The sequence below is a fragment of the Dromiciops gliroides genome, chromosome 1, assembly GCF_019393635.1.
Source record: "Dromiciops gliroides isolate mDroGli1 chromosome 1, mDroGli1.pri, whole genome shotgun sequence".
Classification (NCBI taxonomy): domain Eukaryota; kingdom Metazoa; phylum Chordata; class Mammalia; order Microbiotheria; family Microbiotheriidae; genus Dromiciops; species Dromiciops gliroides.
In genome coordinates, this window is record NC_057861.1 from 604,745,730 (window position 1) to 604,765,232 (window position 19,503).

The 19,503-nt window shown below is 41.0% G+C and overlaps 1 protein-coding gene across 1 annotated transcript in view; it reads left to right on the plus strand.

Moving 5' to 3' along the window:
* The window catches only part of C1H9orf64 (chromosome 1 C9orf64 homolog), a 36,716-nt gene that overhangs the window by 8,208 nt on the left and 9,005 nt on the right, over positions 1-19,503 (plus strand). Inside the window, exon 3 of the mRNA XM_043979587.1 lies at positions 18,471-18,666. Coding sequence (XP_043835522.1) covers positions 18,471-18,666 — 196 coding nt within the window. The remainder of the gene's footprint in view (positions 1-18,470; positions 18,667-19,503) is intronic.

Consider the following 19,503-nt stretch of genomic DNA (forward strand, 5'->3'; position numbering starts at 1 on the left):
TTACCCCTTAATGTATCCTGGGGCCACAATGGTTGTGGTCTTGCAATGACTTGAGTTAAATTTTCTGAGACCTCAGGACATAGTAAATTCAAGACATATTGAAGTTCTGTTTGCCTTTAGTTGTCATAGATTCTGTTGTCATGGAATCATGGATTCCTAGTATCATGGAAGAAAGGAAGGAAGAAAACAGTTAAATTTTATAGATGAATCACTGTTTTAGGGTTCAATTCATCAAGCGTTTAATGAAATCTGTGAAATGAATGAAAATTTACTTTAAGCTCAGTAGCTTTTGTTTGTTTGTTATTTTAGTGGCAATTGGGGTTAAGTGACTTGCCCAGGGTCACACAGCTAGTTAAGTGTCTGAGGCCAGATTTGAACTCAGGTACTCCTGACTCCAGGGTCGGTGCTCTATCCACTGTGCCATCTAGCTGCCCCTTTTTTGTTTGTTTTATGTGTTAGTTACAGCCCTAAGAAATTGCATGTAAATGATTTTGGATAAATTAAGTAATATTTTAAATATATACACATTGGATATCCTTCAAGCGAGCCATACTGTAAAGGGAACTGTAACGATTGGAATGACGCCACCTGCTGGAGACTTACTGTAGAAGTTTCACCCATGAAGCGAAGGTCTTTGAGGGCAAGACCAGGAGTCTTTTTCTTTGGCGTCACTTCCTGACGCGGGCTAGTGGGAGGAGGAAGGAAGAGACTGGCGCTGAGTCTTGCGCTCTTTTCCTCTGGACTCTGGTGGAGAGCGGAGCTAGAAATGTGCTCTCCCTTTAATAGATAGGAATCTAGGCCTTTTTCTCTCTCTTTACCAAATTCTTATTCTCCTTAATAAATGCTTAAAAGTCTAACTCTTGCTAAAGTTTATAATTTATTGGCGACCACTCATTAGATATTTTAGACAGACTAGCTAGAATTTTAGCCCTTAACAGAACATTGGTAAATTGAATCATTCTTCTAAACCCCCTTAATACTCCTCATTTCCCTGTTCCTGTTGAGAATGTTAACTATTTTTTTCATTCTGAGGTTTGCAACCTCAAAGTCATTCCTTATCCTTTACATTCAGTCAGCTGCCATGGTTTGTCAATTTACTTTCTTCAACATCTTTTGTACCTGATCTCCTCTCATACCACAACCACTCTAATTTAGGAGCTCCTTAACTGTCATCTGTACTACTATAATGGCCCTCTAATTGATCTCCCTCCTTCCATTTTCTCCTTTTTCCGATGTCCTACACTGTTGTCAAATTAAGATCCTTAAATTATAAGTTTGAACATGTCATTCCCCTGCTCAAGAAGCTTCAGGGGCTCCCTACATCCTACAATACAGACTCTTATTTAACCCTTGAAATTCCTTGGACTGTGGCTCTCAACTCTATTTATAGGCTGATTAGACTTTCCACTTTCTTCATTGAACTGACATAATTTGCTACTTTCAACCCTAACAGAACTCTGTATGCCCTTAAAGCTGAGTACTGTAAACCTGGTTCCAACCAGTCTAGCTCAGACTGATAAATTGTTTGTTCATCTGGGACCCTTTCAGATAGGCAAAATATCCTCCCTCCATGATGTGGCAGTTTCCAGAGAGGAGGAAGAGGGGAAGAGACTGATTCTGCTCCTGCCATCCTACTCTTGCTCCCTGTCCCTTTCTTCAGCCCTTTGCCTTCCCTTTGGGGATGGGACCAGACATTTTCCCCTCCTTTATGACTTCCTCTTTTCATTGTAACCCTTAAATACTCAAGGCTCTGTATACAGTATAAGAATTTGTATACAGTATAAGAATTTATATTTATGTGTATATGCATACTTCTTTCGTATATAATCTCTAGCACCTAGTATAATGCCTGTCACATACAAGAACTTAATAAATGCTTATTGATTGATTGACTTACCTCTTTTGATTTCTTTGATAATTTGAGATATATTACCAAATGGAGGACAGATTCTTAGTCTGCATATGTAATTAAGAATAATCAGCAAGCATTTATTAAGTGTCTACTAGGGCCAGAAATTATGCTAGGGATATAAAGATCAGAATCATAAAGACAGACATGTAGTACATTTTCAGCTAATTGTTGGCAAGTAAATTCATTTTGTCATATCCTTTTTTTTTTTTCTCTTGGGCTATGAGCTGAGTATAATGGTTGCCTCTTGTAAGGTTAATTAACATAATAATAACACCTAAATCTTTACATAGTACTTGTAGAATTGTCAATCACTTTAACATTTTAAAATTTTATCCTGAACCACTCCTAAAACATGTGGGAAGTGGACAGAGCAAATAATGTTTTTATTTTATAAACTAGAAGTGGAGGTGGGGCTGAGAGACATCCTTACCTCAAATCACAATATAACTTAGATCTCTAGACTTTGAATCCATTACTTTTAATACTACTCTGTCATAATATAATTCTTCAACCGTTCCCTTTTTCATTAGACTTCTTTTTTTTTTTTTTTTTTTTTTTAGTGAGGCAATTGGGGTTAAGTGATTTGCTCAGGCTCACATAGCTAGTAAGTGTGTAAAGTGTCTGAGGCCAGATCTAAACTCTGGTCCTCCCAAATCCAGGGCCGGTGCTCTATCCACTGCGCCACCTAGCTGCCCCTTAGACTTCTAAATAAGATAACCACATAGCACCTAACCTGGAAAGAAATTATTTTGGGGGTTGCAGTGGTACTGTAACAGTGCTGGGACATATATTTAGAACCAGAAAGAACTTTTAGAAGCCATCTAACATTAGGGAAGGAGCACCTGGAGTTGGGGATGCGGTGACATGATCAGACCTCTGCTTTAGGAAAAATCACTTTGGCAGCTCTTTGAAGAATGGATTGGAGATAGGGAGGGAGAACCATGAGGAGACCATTTCGTTAGTCCAGGAGAGAGATAATAAGGGCCAGAACTTGGGTGCGGTAGTGTGAGTTGAGAGAAGAGGACTTATTTTAGAGAAATTGTGGATGTAGAATTGACAAGGGTTGGAAAATGATTATATATTAGTATAAATTTAGTTTAGAGTGATGAGTCAAGGGTGATGCTCAGGATTTGAACCTGAGTGACTGGAAGCATGGTGTTACCCTTGCCAATATCAGGAAAATTCAGAAGAGGAGTTGGTTTTAGGAAAAAGATAATGAGTTCCATTTTTGTCGTGTTTTGAGATGATTAAAGAAGATTTAGGTCAAAATGTCTAATAGGTAATTGGTAAGATGGGACTGGAGCTTAGAAGAGAAAGTAGAACTGGAGTGAGAGATTACAGAGAGAAGAGAGGCCAGGAGAGACTCTTGGGGGAACACCCTAGTGACTGGGTGGGTATGACCTGGATCATGATCTAGTGCAGGGCTTCTTAACTTTGTCCACTCTTGACCCCTTTTCACCCAAGAAATGTTTACGCAACCTATGGTGTATAGGTATATAAAATAGATATATATAACCTTTTACTGTTGCCAAATTTTTTGCAATTCCCATATTCAGTTATTCGACCCCACATGTTGTCTTGACCCACAGTTTAAGAAGCTAGGATGTAGTGAAGGAGAAAGAAGTTGATAGATAGGTAGGAGGTAAGATAAAGGGTTGGGAAGAAGGAGGAGAAAGAGAGAGAGAGAAAGCAATATTATGAAAACCCAGAGATGACTATGAGTTAATCATTAAATAATTGCTTAAACAATAATTGCCCCTACCAAGGTCTTTTGTTTTTGTTTTTGCTTTTGTTTTTTTGCAGGGCAATGGAGGTTAAGTGACTTGCCCAGGGTCACACAGCTTGTAAGTATTAAGTGTCTGAGTCCGGATTTGAACTCAGGTCATCCTGAATCCAGGGCCGGGTGTTCAATCCACTGTGCCACCTAGCTGCCCCATCCTACCAGGGTCTTTTAAAAAATCTGTCTTTAGGGGCAGCTAGGTGGCACAGTGGATTGAACACCGGCCCTGGATTCAGGATGACCTGAGTTCAAATCTGGCCTCAGACACTTAATACTTACAAGCTGTGTGACCCTGGTGATATGGGGAAACCGATAGGAGAAAGCACGTGGGTCCTTAGGATTCCTCTGTAAAGAATTACACTCTAGCGCAAGACCTAATCAGGAATAAGAGAACAGGTTTATTGGGGTACAAGAGAAACCGGCCGGGAGGAAGGTTTTGCCAGAACAAAACGCTTTCCCCCCCAACTGACTTGTGGGGTGCCATTTTATAGGGTTTAGATGGGGGGTGGGTAAGAGTCTCTTATTGGGTGAGGGGCTGGTGGTCTTCCCGCATTGCGCTGTGGTAGGAAGAATCCCTCGTGAGAGATCTGGTGGTGGGTGTCAACATTGTCCTGATGGGTCTAAGCAGTCTGCTGATGGGCGGTTCCAGGTGGTCTTCTCCTGGATTACCTCATCCAGATGCTTAGGAGGACTGGAATGTGGGGTGATGGTCCTGGAGCATGCTCAGTTCAATCTGTGCCGCTTATCTCCTTTAGGTGGGTGTGTGTGTCCTTGATTGTGTTCAAGGAGAGGCCTACTTGATTTCAAGGGAAAACCCCTGAGGTTTCAAGGAAAAGGTTCCTTGAACCCCCCAGAGAATTGTTGGGGTGACCGGGGCCCATAATCCTCCCATGACATTCCCCCCTTCTTATATCTAGGGAAAAAGGGCGGCGGTCTCATCTTCTGTAACTGCTTCCTGCTGGTTATGGATGTAGAGATGTCCCTGAATCATTGGGGGTACAGCAGAAGTCATTATGGGCCTGGTCCAGGGAGTAAAGAGGCATGTAGGCCGGGGTAGTGGCTGCCATAAGGTTGAAAGCCTTGAGTCTGCTTGAGACAAATCTAACAAAAAGGTTAAAGAGACAAGGGCCAAAGATTAGAAGAACAATAACTAATATCACTATCGGAATGAAGGGAGTGAACCAAGAAAGGAACCAAGAACTCCAGGAACCTGCGTGAGGAGAGAAAAGCTGCTCACGTGTGTCCCTCATCCAGTGAGAGATAACATAATAAAGTGAGGGGAAGGTACACCGATGATGGTACCAGACCAGTCGCAGGCTGTCTCAGGATCAGCTCTTTCTTTTAAATAGATACTTCAGGTCCTCGACTGGTTCGCATGAATATTCAGCTGTGTCTTCTGTATCAGGTGCTATAGGGACGAAAGGTTTAATCCGAGAAAGATGAGTCCAGGAGTGCTGCCCCTCCAGTTTTACTGCTGTAGGGGTAGACAAGATTACCCGATGAGGCCCCTCCCAACGAGGGGTTAGCTGGTCTGAGGCCCTGCCTGTGTCCCAGACTTTAAGGAACACTAAGTCTCCTGGCTGGGCAGGGTATTGGATGCCCGAGTCATCCTGAGGTGAAGGTTTAGGAAGTATTTGGTCTGCGTATTCCCGTATGGCCTGATGCACAGACCCTAGCTGTCTGGAAAAACTAGTAATAGCATGAGTGTCTGGGTCGAGGAGGAGATCCATTACAAAGAATGGTCTACCATACATGAGTTCAAAAGGGCTCAGACCCAGTTTAGCCCTAGGGGCCATCCGTACTCTAGTCAGAGCAATGGGGAGTGCCTGGACCCAATCTATTTTTGCCTCTGTACAGATCTTAGTAAGGGTTGTTTTTAGAGTTTGGTATAGTGGTCAGTATCCCCGCCGACGGGGAGCAAGATGATATAGTGGGAAAATGGGTACGGGTTGGGGTTGGGGTTCTTGGGAATTCCTCTTTAAAGAATTACACCCTCTTGCACACAAAACGTAGTTAGAATAAGGTGATAGTTTATTTAGGAACAAGGGAAGGGAAGGGTGGGGGGGAGGGAAACCATGAAAGAAATCCTTGGACTTTTCATGGGGAAATTTGGCATAAAGCACATGGCTCAGAGGTACCAAATCTCCTCGAACAGGAGACCGGAAGGTACTTTTATAGAGGACTGATGGGGGTGGACCATCTGCCCGTGAAAAGTTCCTTTAGTGAGAGAGGACCATCCCCCACTGGTAGTGACTAAAGGAATTGGGTGAGGGGTGGCTACAGATCCCTCTTCAGAACACAAAGGCCGAAGCCACACCCAAACTTATCTCCGCAGGATAAGGGAGACCAGAATGAAGGGTAGGAATCCCAAGCTAGCTCAGTCCGATTTGGTTCCTCTAGGCGTTATCTGTCCTCTGGTTTAGTTTCTCAAGGAGAAGATTCCTCGGTGTGCCCCAGAGAAATTCTGGGGTGCTCTGCGCCCCATGACACTGGGCAAGTCACTTAACCCCAATTGCCTCACCAAAAAGAAAAAAGAAATCTGTCCTTTAGCCTACAACTGCGGTACAGCTCTTATGAAGTTTTCTTTTGTTCTGATGTTTATATGATAGAAATGTAGATTTTACATTCCAGGTTCCTATGCAGTATTGATCTTTACAGCATCAGACTTTGTTTTCATCATCAGATGCATTCACAACTGACCTTTCTTTCAGCTTTGACCCAGCTGCTTCATTTGTATTAGAGCTACTTGTAGCTGTCTTCCACTCTTCCTCAGTAGTGTATTGGATACCTTCTGACCTGGGCGACCTATCTTCCAGTGTCATCCTTTTTATCACTTTAGTACTGTCCTTGGGGTTTTCCTGGCAAAGATACTGGTTTTCCACTTCCTTGGCCAGTGGATCACCTTTTGTGATAGCTCATAGTTTCATTGAGCTTTGCCAGCCCCTTTACTAGGACAAGGCAGAGATAAGGTAGGAGGGAAATTAAACCTAGTTTGGTTAATTGAAGGCCATTAAATCTCAGACTAAGAGTTGGAACTGACTAGTACTTGCACATTCAGTTCAACTAAATAAGCATTTATTAAATAGTATGTGGGAATACAAGTCCCCTTCCCCCAAGTCCCCACCCTTAAGGAAATTACATTCCATGGGGGAAACATGCATAGAAAATTAGTACAAAATATATGCAAAAATAATTTCCAGGGGAAGGGAATTACCAAAGAGAATGGCTATAGGCTTTCTGTAAAAGGTGGCACCAGGCATGAAGTTCAGCCTATGCAAAGGCATGAAATGAAAAATGAGATGTCACATATAGGAACAGCAAATGGGACAGTTTGCCAGATATGTAGAATATGTGAAGCAGATTAACCTGTAGTTAACTTAGAAAGGTAAATTAGGGAGCAACTAGGTGGTGCAGTGGATGGAGCACTGACCCTGTAGGTCAGAGGACATCAAATTTGACTCAGACACTTAATGGCTGTGTGACCTTGATTCCCCACCCCCACCCCCCCCCAAAAAAAGAAAAAGAAAGGTAAATTAGAGAGAAATTGTAAGAGGCTTTAATAGCCAAATAGAGGAGTTTGTATTTTATCTGAAAGGCAAGAAAGAACCTCTGGAGCTTCCTCGGTAGGAGAGAGCTCTGTACTTTTGGATGATCAATTTGGCTGCTGTGGGTACAGTCACTGGAGAGGGGAGAGTTGCAGATAAATCGATTAAGAGTATTATAGACTAGGATAGAGGTGAAGAAGGTCTGAACTAGTCTGGTTATGATGTGAATTGGAGAAAAGCAGCCCCATGTGATACATTTTGGAGGTGGAATCGATAAGACTTGGCAACTAGTTGGATGGGGGGAATGGGAAGGCTTATTTCATCATTCAACTGGAAGGGACTGTGTTCTCATCAGATATGATAGCATTTTTGGTCCTTTAGTCTGTTTATATCTGCTCTGCATCATATTTATTTGTGTGCATGTCTTACTTTCCCCTAGTAGAAGGAAAACTTCTTGAGAACAAGGATCATAATTTTATACTATATTCTCCCATTTTCAGAAGAGTGAATTTTTCATAGTAGGCACCAAATGTCTGTCAAATGAATGAATACATTCATAAATTAAATTCTTACTTATTTCTTGTGTAAAAGATAACTTTTTATTAGCTTAAGTAAAACTCTGAATTTTGCTATCAGTGTATATAAAAATATTGATTAAACTCTGATCCTTACTTCTAAGTATGAAAACTGTTTAGTCTTAACGTGTACTTGAAATTCGGAGAGATTGTTCAGTAATTAACACTAATGAAGGAAGAAAATTTTAATTAAGACAAGAAAATGATTAATACGACAGGTGTGAGCAGTTTCCTAATTAATGAATTTGCTTCTATAGTTTGTGGCCAGGCATATCAACAAACATTTGTAGACAGTTTGAGTTCTTTAATAATTTGATTTTTATCATTATCATCAACAAGCATTTATTGAGTGTTTACTATGTTCCAGGCACTGTGCTAAGTGCTAGAGATACAAAGAAAGTAAAAAATATGGTCCCTGCTTTCAAGGGGCTTACATTCCAATAGAAGATACAGCATGTAAACATTTGTGTATGTATGTATGTGTCCGTGTATGTATACGTACATACATACATATGTGTGTGTGTGTGTATATATATCTGTATATCTATCTATCTATCTATCTATCTATATATAAAGATATATAAACTATAAATGGGAAGTAATCTCAGAGGGAAGTCACTAGCAGTGGGGAGTGACAGGCTCCTTGCAGAATATGGTATCTGAGCTGAATTATAAATTTATCTCTAAACATTTGGAATCTTTTGACTCATATAACTGCTAGTAGCACTGACAACTTATTAAACTATATTAGCTTGTAGTCATAAGGTTTTTCTATTAACATTTTAAAATGTTAGAGGTAAACTATTTTGAATGAGCTATATTTGCTGTCCTCCACTAGAGTCCTTTGATACTTAATCTTGGCCTGGAGGTGACCCTGGCTTCTTAACTAAATTTAGAATGTTTCATCACAAGGTTAGCCTACTAGCTGATGCTTTTTTTGGGCTGGGGTTGGGGGGACAGATGGAATAACATCTCTTGAAGACTACTTAGGATCAGAGAAGTTGCTTTCTTTGCGCTCTCTCTCTCTCAACCTCTCCCCCTCTCTCTGTCTTCTTCCCCTCTTCCCCCCCCCCCCCTTTTAGGTACTTTAGTTTGATACTTTGATTCAATAAATGTTCTTTGTGTTGGTTGTTCCGTAATCTCTTAAAGTACACACCCATCTTCTCTTAGCCTTTTTTTAAAAAAATTATCTTATCTACCCCCCCCTTTTTTTTTTGGTGAGGCAGTTGGGGTTAAGTGACTTGCCCAGGGTCACACAGCTAGTAAGTGTTAAGTGTTTGAGGCTGGATTTGAACTCAGGTCCTCCTGAATCCAGGGCCAGTGCTTTATCCACTGCCCCACCTAGCTGCCCCTTCTCTTAGCCTTTTAAAGCTTGCATCTTTTCAGTCGGACCATGATGAAGCAAAGAGGGGGTTATAAAAACTCCAAATCACAATTAATTCCTTACACTTCCTTGGGGAATAGTATCTGGTTTAAAGAGTATGTGACTTTTATTTGCACAATTTCAAACTGCTTTCCACAATGATTGTCCCCTTTTACAGCTTCACAATTTATTGATATGCTAATCTTTCCACAACCTCTTCAACATTGGTTGTTACCATTTTTTTGGCAATTTTTTCCAGTTTGCTGGGTGTGAGATAAAACCAAAGGCTTGTTTTGATTTGCCTCCTCTTTATTTTTAGTTATTTGGAAGCTTTTTTTTCCCCCAAAGAATTTTGATACAAAGATTTTTTCTCATTTGGCCACTTCCTTTTTTATCCCAGATAAATTAATGTCTATGCTGTAGCTTTTCAGTTTCAAGTTCTGCCCTGCTGTAAACACAGTATTATGTTCCTTCAGTTACTTGAACTTTTTTAATCATAAAAATATTTTATTATTTTCCAGTTACATGTAAAGATAGTTTTCAACATTTATTTTCATAAGATTTTTAGTTCTTTCTCCTTCCCTCCCTCCTCCTCAAGACAGAAAGCAATCTGATATAGGTTTTTTAACACATTAAACATATTTCTGCAACTTTAATCTTTTTTTAAGGTAGCCCTGTTTCCACTGACTCTCTTCCTCTCACCCTTTCACCTCTTCTCAATTAATACCTTCTTTCTCTTTAGAATTTTGTTCTTTTCTCTACTGCTTTTATCTGGATGTAGATTTTTCCCTCTTGTATTTCCTCATAGTCAAGTAGATTCTCTCATCGTCTTTTCCCTTCCAGCTAGTCCTGTTCATTAGTTGTTTTTTTTTAATAATTATTTTTTCTGGTTTTGTTTTGTTTTGTTTTGTGGGGCAATGAGGGTTAAGTGACTTGCCCAGGGTCACACAGCTAGTGTCAAGTGTCTGATGTTGGATTTGAACTCAAGTCCTCCTGACTCCAGGGCCGGTGCTCTATGCACTGCACCACCTAGCTGCCCCCTGTTCATTAGTTTTAAAATTTCACTTTTTGTGCCCCTTTCCAAAAAGGATATCTCACTCTCTTCATTATTGATTCTCTCATTCAGTTTCTTCATGCAATTAAAACTTTCAAGACGGGGGACAGCTAGGTGGTGCAGTGCATAGAGCATCAGCCCTGGAGTCAGGAGGACCTGAGTTCAAATCCAGCCTCAGACACTTAATACTAGCTGTGTGACCCTGGGCAAATCACTTAACCCCAATTGCCTCACCAAAAAAAAAAAACCCAAAAAACCTTTCAAGACATCCATTCTGGGGTCTCTAGGTGCTTTCTGCCACTACCTTGTAGTGCTTACTCTGTGTATTCCCCTTTTCCAGTGTATCTGGCTCCCAGAACAATACCAATTATGTAGGACAATTCCCCATTGTAGGACACCCTCACTACCACTTATATACCTTCTCTTGCTGACCATTTTTCTTTATTGTCTGGAAATCTCCCTGGGTCTATGCTCTCTAATCCTCCAGGTGCCAGCCACCCCAAGGGATTCCAAATCTCCCCCTTCCAAGACAAGTAAACTTTTCAAGCTCCAGATCCCCCAGGCTTCACCCAAGCTCATCTTTCTTCACCAGCCATCTCTTTTCACCCATAGAAGCATTCCACCTCCAGAGTAAGGCCTCCTTCACTCTCTTCTCCTTTTCAGTGTCTCCCCCCTGCCCAGCCCCCCTCACCTACTTCCCTGTAGGTTTTCTGAGACTACAGAGGTCAGTTTTTCTCCCAATGCTATTCTTTGATTTGACTTGGGCACATCACTTACTCCTCTCTATCCCACCCCTACCCCATGCACCCTCTCATGTGTTTGACCACCAAAAAAACCCGTTTCACCTGTAGGACAGGGTGTTACCAGGTTCTGTCTATACTGCCCCCCTGCCCACCTCTTCACTGTTACCTCTGTCAGATTCCTGCCTTCACCTCTGTCTCTTCCTGTGCATTTATAAAGAAGTCTTTTATTACTCTCTCTGCTTACTGTTTATTACTCTCAACTTACTGTTGTTGCCTGCTGCATTTATTCACTCTTTTTGCATTTCTGTTGTTTGGGGTGTTGGAGTGGTACAGGGGATGGCAAATACTCTGTTCAGTTCTTTCTAAAAATGTTTCAAACTCTTTTATTGAATTTCCATCTTTTTTTCTTGCATGGGTTAAGTTCAGATTTGCAAAATAGATCTTAGTCTGTATCCTGAGTTTCAGTGCTTTTTAGAACACATTGTTCTATTCCTCCTTTTTCTAGTGTCAAGGAAGTGTTATGTTATTCAAATGTCCTTTCCCTGGTATTTGAAGGTCATTTTCCTGGTGGCATGTAGAACTTGTTTCTGAATTGAATTGTTAAATTTAACCACTATGTGTCTTGGAATTTGCAGCCTTGGGGTTTGTTTGGTTTTTTGGATGGTGATTTGTGAATTCCTCTCAATTAGAATTTCACTTTCTAAGTTCTAAGTTTTAAGCACTTTTCCTGTTTCCTTCTTTATGATGTTAAGTTTTGGGTTTTGTTTGTTTGTCCTGTCATGTTCTTCTGGGAGACCTGTGATCCTTAGGTTGTCTCTGTGCATCTTATCTTCTAGATCAGTATGTTTTGCTTGCATAGTGAACATATTTTCTTTTAATGATCTTGGTTTTGGCTTCTCTTTTTTAGCTTGTCATTCATTTCTATGTATTTGCATTCCCAGTCTATTATTCTCTTTTGTTTCTCTGCCACTGCCAATCCTAGTTTTTCTTTTCTTTCTTTCTTTTTTTTTTTTTTGGCTGGGCATTGAGGGTTAAGTGACTTGCCCAGGGTCACACAACTAGTAAGTGTCAAGTGTCTGAGGCTGGATTTGAACTCAGGTACTCCTGAATCCAGGTCCGGTGCTTTATCTACTGTGCCACCCAGCTGCCCCCGATCCTAGTTTTTCTATTCTGCTTGTTATTTTTGTGGTTCAGGACATAAATTCTACTGTAACAATTCTCATTTCTCTTTTGAACCACTCTGGAACAAACAGTGTGTTGTGGTTCCATGTTCTCAAATTCCATAGGGTTCACTGTGTTGAATCATTTTCTTTTCTTTTCTTTGTGTTTTTTTAATAGAATTTTATTATCCAAAATATATGTAAAAAACAAAATTTTAACATCAATTTTTAAAAAACTTTGTGTTTGGGGCAGCTAGGTGGTGCAGTGGATAGAGCACTGGCCCTGAAGTCAGGAGGACCTGAGTTCAAATGTGGCCTCAGACACTTAACACTTACTAGCTGTGTGACCCTGGGCAAGTCACTTAACCCCAATTGCCTCACTAAAAAAAAACAAAAACAACTTTGTGTTCCAACTTCTCCCCCCCCCCATTTGCACCCCCCACCCACAAGAACTCAAGCAATTCAAAATAAGTTATACATGAGTAGTCATAGAAAAATTCCCATATTAGCTAGTTGTGAGAGAAAACAGTAAAAAAAAAAAAACCCAAAACTTCAGATTAAGGAATTGTCAGAGAGGAAAAGAAAAAAAAAATTTTAATGTGTTTCCATATGTTTTCAGATACTATCAGTTCTTTCTCTGCAGATGGGCTGCAATCTTCATAAGTCCTTCAGGGTTATATTGGATCATTGCCTTGCTGAAAATAACCACATGCTTCCCAGCAGATCATCCCCCACTATTGCTGTTATTTTGTATACAGTACATTTCACTCTGCTTCAGTTCATGTAAGTCTTTGCAGGTTTTTCTGATAGTATCCTGTTCATCATAACCTGTATATAGTACCTTAAGCTTGACAGAGAATTTTCTTCATAAAAGCCCAGCAAAGTAGGTACCATACATTTTGCCATTATAATCAATCATCATAACTATTTTCCTCCATTCCAGTCCCTTCCCATGACATTTACTCTCTCTTCTTTTTTTTCCTATTCTTCCTCAGAAGTATTTTACTTCTGACTATCCTCTCCCTCACTCTGTACTCCCTTTTTTCACCCTTCCTTCCTTATCTTCTTCCCCTCCTATTTTCCTGCAGGGTTAAATAGATTGCTCCTTCCAATTGGGTATGAAAGCTATCCCCTCCATGAGCCCACTCCAATGAGATCAGGGTCCCTGAGCTAATTCTTTCTTCTAAATTGTTCTTCCTCTCTCTCTCCTCAACCCTCACTATGAGATCAAGCAATTCAATGTCATAGTGGTGCAGTAATGCAGAACATCTTCATCTTCCTTGAAAGTGTTTTGCTTTTTATTGCTCTCTCTCCCAATCTGTCCTTTCCTCCTTCCCCTCTTTCCTCCTCCCCTTTTCTCCCCCCCCAGGCGAGAATATATTACTATACCTACTTGAGTATATATGTTAGTCCTTCTTTGAGCCAGTTCTGATGATATTAAGGTTCACTCACTCTCCAACTCCTTCCCCCTCTTCTACTTTCCTCTATAAGCGGTTTTCTTGTTTCCTTCATGTGAACTACCTCTCCCCAGACCATCTCTCCCCTCCTCCCTCCCCCAGTTTATTCCTCCTACACCTCAACCCTATTTTAATGATGGCACAGTGGACAAAGCACCAGCCCTGGACCCAGGAGGCCCCAAGCCCAAATCCAGCCCCAGATATAAGATACCCCACCCTGTCTGCCCTACAAAGAACAAAACATAAATGCTTTACAGATTAATCCCTTCATATTCAGTTCAGCCCTGTCTTCTGTGAATTGCTTACTGAGATAGTTCTTATGATTTCAAAGTATTATCTTCCCATGTAGGAATGTTAACAGTTTGATCTTTTAATATCCCTCGTGAAGTCTTTTTCCTGTTTACCTTTTTTATGCTTCTCCAGGGTCTTGTATTTGAAAGTAAAATTTTCTATTCAGTTCAGGTCTTTTCATCACAAATGCTTGAAAGACCTCTTTCTCATTGAAATCCCATTTTTGCCTCTGAAAGATTATACTCAGTTTTGCTGGGTATGTGATTTTTGGCTGAAGTCCCAGTTCCTTTGCCCTCTGAAATATCATATTCCATGCCCTTCAGTCCTTTAATGTAGAACCTGCTAGATCTTGCTTTATCCTTATTGGAGCTCCACAGTATTTTAATTCCTTTTTTCTAGGTGCTTGAAGTATTTTCTCCTTCACCTGGGAGTTCTGGAATTTGGCTATAATATTCCTGGAGGTTTTCCTTTTGGGATCTCTTTCAGGAGGTGATCGGTGGATTCTTTCAATTTCTATTTTAGCTTCTGCTTCTAGAATATCAGGGCAATTTTCCCTCACAATCTCTTGGAGGATGGTGTCTAAGCTTTTGTTTTGGTCATGGTTTTCAGGTAGTCCAATGATTTTCAAATTCTCTCTCCTAGATTTATTTTCTAGGTCAGCTGTTTTTCCAAGGAGATATTTCACATTGCCCTCTATTTTTTCATTCAGTTGGATTTGCTTTACTGTGTCTTGGTTTCTCATAAGGTCACTAGCTTCCATTTGTTCAATCCTAATTCTTAGGCAGTTATTTTCATCAGATGGTTTTTTAATCTCCTTTTCCATTTGGCTTTTCAAACGGTTGACTTTTTTCTCATGACTTTCCTGCATCGCTCTCATTTCCCTTTCCATTCTTTCCTCCTCTTCTCTACATCTTCTTTCTATTTCTCCTACTTTCTCTTCAAAGTCCCTTTTTTTTTTAAGTGAGGCAATTGGGGTTAAGTGACTTTCCCAGGGTCACAGCTAGTAAGTGTTTAGTGTCTGAGGCCGGATTTGAACTCAGATTCTCCTGAATCCAGGGCTGGTGCTCTATGCACTGCGCCACCTAGCTGCCCCCCAAAGTCCCTTTTGAGAGCTTCCATGGCCTGAGACCAATTCATAGTTTTCTTGGAAGCTTTGGATGTTGGAGCTTTGCCCCTGTTTTTATCTTCTTCTTCCGAGGTAGTACTGTGGTCTACCTTACCCCCAAAGAAGGATGGTCTTCTGCTTTCTCTGCCTACTCATCCTGGCTTACTATTTCTTGGTGTTTAACTCCTTCTTAAAGTGTGGCTCTGCTTCCAGGACACACTGTTCAAGCTACAGCAAGGCCCAGGCGATGGTTGGGCTTCTTCTTCTCAGCCTGTCTGGCCTCGCTTTCATTTGATTTTAAACTCTGCACTGGGGGTGGGGGTGGGGGGGTGGGGGGTGCTACTTCTCGGCTCCACTCCTGTTCTCAGCTTCAGAGGGTCCCAAGTGTTTGGAGTTGGGGGGGGCGGGGCAGGTTTTAATCTCACCTGGTCTGTTCTCAGGTCTGGAGATAACCTCAGGCCTATTTACTAAGAAACCAACCAGCAACTTTCCGTGTGGTTCTCAGCTTCCAATGAGACTGTTCCCCTCCCCGACCTGGGCCTTCAGCCGCTCAGGAGTTCTTCCTGGTTGCCCACTGGGGTGGGACAGTCGAATCCTTCCCCCCAGTCCACTGGTACCCCTGCACTTACCCCCCAGGCCAGCCGTTCAGTCCGACCACATACTCAGTTCCAGAAGACGCCTGTGCTGCAGCCGATTCAGAGGCACTGGGGCAAATTCCTCGGTTGGGTGTCTGGTGTGTTGGCCCGACTGTGGGGTTAGGCTTTATTCGTGGCCCAGCACGTCCCCCTGAAATCTATCTATAGCTGGAGAAAACTCTCAGCCAGTATTTTTGTGTGTTTTTCTGCCCTGAGGGTTATTTTATTGCTATTTTGGGGGTGATTGTATCAGGAGCCCTGTGCATTTAATGTTTTTCCTCTGCCATCTTGGCTCTGCCCCCCCCCCCCCAAATAATTTTCTTTTAATTTGCAGTATTCATAGATGCCTGAACTGGAGGCTACATTTCTCCTTTTGTTGTTACTGTTTTTCTTGATGATTTATCTGTTTATGTTCAAGGTGTTAGAGATTTCTTTTTCCTGAAATCTTTGGTACTTTCAGTTCCCCTCATCCCTTTTTTCCTTGTCACTCACTTCCTGACTCTCTCCCCCTCTGTGGTTTCCTTGGGGGTTGGATCTCAAAGTATCTAAGCCTTCTCTCATACTGAGAAATTCATGGTTCACCCAACTAGGTCTCTGTCCCAATTGATTTTTGGGTGGTTAGAATTGGCCCCAGGTGGATGTTGTGCTCTTTACCTCAGGTTTGTTGGAGTGCTGCCCTTTGTTTCTCAGTTCTTTAGCCCAATACCAGCACTTCAGTGCTTTGAAATGCTGGTACGTATAGGTTGCAGTCTCTGGGAGACTTTTGCTTCTGAAGGGCTAATGCAAAATAGGCTTTCTTTTTTTGTTGTTTTGTTGTTTTGTTTTTATTTTTGCAGAGCAGTGAGGGTTAAGTGACTTGCCCAGGGTCACACAGCTAGTTAAGTGTCAAGTGTCTGGGATCGGATTTGAACTCAGGTCCTCCTGAATCCAAGGCCGGTGCTTTATCCACTGTGCCACCTAGCTGCTCCCCCAAAATAGGCTTTCAAAAAGAAGTATTTGCCTTAGAAAAGAAGATGCTTTGAATTTTGTTTTAATCTCTTCTTCAGTGCTATAATTCTATTAAAAAAATAATTTAGGGGCAGCTAGGTATCACAGTGGATAAAGCACCGGCCTTGGATTCAGGAGTACCTGAGTTCAAATCCGGCCTCAGACACTTGACACTTACTAGCTGTGTGACCCTGGGCAAGTCACTTAACCCTCATTGCCCCCCCCCCCCAAATTATACTTATATACTTCTAATCTATGCTTCCATAACCTTACCAATCACTTATTCCTTAGTTGTCTGCAATTTGGCTTCCATTATTATCAAGCTGCTAAACCTGCTTTCTCTGTCAGTAAGTATTTAAGTACCTAATATGTGTCAGCTACTGTGTTAAACTCTGAGGATACAAAAAATGGCAAAATATTGACTCTCTTCTCAAAGAGCTCTTAGCTTTATGGGGGAGACAACATGAAAACAATGACATACAAACAAGACATAGATAGGATAAATGGGTGTTAATTAAAAGAGGAAAGACAGCAGAATCAAGGGGGATCAAGAAAGGTTTCCTGTAGAAGGTGAGATTTTAGCTGGGTCTTTAAGGAACCCAGGGAAACCATGAAGAGGAGGTGAGGAAGGAAGAGAAATCTAGCGATCAGGGACACCCAGTGAAAATGCCTAGATATGGAATGGCTTGTGTGAGGAATATCACTGTATCACAGAGGTTGTTGGGGGGAACACCAAGGTCTTTTTCAGGCTCATCAGTGAATCCGACCAAATGACAAGGCCTTTTCTCATGTCTCACCTTTCTTGACTTTTCTGTAACAGTTATCACTGCAAACCACTTTTCATTCTAGATGCTCTCTTTCCTTGGCTTCTGTGGAATTGCGTTCTTTAGGTTTCTTCCAACCTACTTTGATTGATTTTTTTTTCCCTCCCATTCTTAAGTATAGGGGTGCTCCAAGCCTTTTCCCTGGACTTACCTTTTTCTATGTTCTCATCTTGTCTCACCCATTTTTCTAGCTTCAATTGCAGCTTAATATTTCAGTAACTCCCAAATCAACATATTCAACCCCAAGTCTCTTCCTGAACTTCAATTCCATATTTCTATCTACCTACTTAACATATCCATTTCACTGTCCACAAAAACCTACCCTTTATAATATCTTACCTATTTCTGTTGATGGTACAGCCTTCCTGCTGGTCACTCAGTCTTGAAAACTTTCCTGGGCCTACATGACTACTTGTCAGGGATGTTATAGAAACTACCTAGTAGGTTAACTGGTGTTTGTTAAGCAACTGCAATTGCCATGCACTGTGCTAGGTACAGGGAATACATAGACAAAAATGAAGCAGCTCCTGCCTTCAGGGGGCTTACATTCTTCAAGGGAGAATGTATATTTTCATATACAAAATAAATACAAGGTAATTAAGGGAGCACACACAGCTGGGGACATCAAGAAAGATTTAATGTAGAGAGTGGCACTGAAGCTGAATGCCACCTTTTAGAAGGTGCCACTTCCTCTGTGAAATATTCCTTAATCCCCTTAGTTATTGTTGTCTCCTGATTCAATTTATCTTCTGTTTACTTATTGTTCATATTGTTTGTATTATTTCACCCCATTAAAAATATAAGCTCCTTGTGGGGAGGGACCATTTTGGTTTTTGTCTTTATAATAGGCTCAGTACCTAGCACAGTTTCTCAAACACATTAGGGGTCTAATCAATGTTGACTTAAACTGAAAAATTAAACACTATTTAAAAAACAACAAACTACAACTAAGACCAATAAAACATTCTTTAAGGTATGTCATTTTTGTGTATATGAAACTTAATACCCAAGTAATAGTTTTCTTTTTCTCATTTATTAGGGTAAAAAGATTTCATTTTACAAACGGGCTCAGATACTTGTGGCAGATATTTGGTGTGTCTTAGAAGGAAAAGGAGATGGCTGTTTCAGTGACATTTCCAGTATCACTATGTTTGCTGACTACAGACTACCTCAGGTTCTTGCTCACTTGGGAGCAATAAGATACTCTGATGAACTATTGAAGAAACTTCTTAAAGGTTTGTAACTTGTTTATAATATAACTCTGCTTATACTCTATGGGTTCTTTTTTTTGTGTGTGAGTCAATTGGGGTTAAGTGACTTGCCCAGGGTCACACAGCTAGTGTCAAGTGACTGAGGCCAGATTTGAACTCACGTCCTTCTGACTCCAGGGCCACTGCTCTATCCACTGCACCACCTAGCTGCCCCTCTATGGGTTCTTAATATGCACTTTGTGAGCTGGTTTACTCAATATATGGTTATATTTGGTCATTAATATCTTTTGTATGGAAATTATGCAAAATCCATAGCAAAGTTTATATTAGAAATATTATCTTTAGGGCTACAAACTCCCAGTGATCATATTAAATCTAAATAGATAATATTGAAAGTCATCTCATACCCCTTTGGATTGTGAATGAACAGATTGACCAGAGGCAGTTAGATGATATCATGGATAGAGTTCTGGACTCTTACCTAATAGAGTCAGGAAGATCTGAGTTTGAATCTTTCCTTTAAATACTAACTGTATGACCCTTAGATAGTCATATAATATTTCTCAGCCCAAGTTTTCCCATCTATAAAATGGGACTAATTATTAGCAACTATCTCACAAGGTTATTGTCAGGATCAAATGATGTAATATTTACGAAAGGCTTTGCAAACCTATTTTGTCATTCTTCTAGTTAGTCACTGAGCCAGTGCTGTTTGCAGCAGTTCTGGGCTGGGGGACAAGACCTCTGGCACTCATCTCCACTGACTGGCTTCTTCTTGGACCTTTTCTTGTACCACAACTAGGGAGCAGGGATGTCACTGCCTGATTTCCATCTCAGTGGGGACCTGTTTTAGAACTGTCT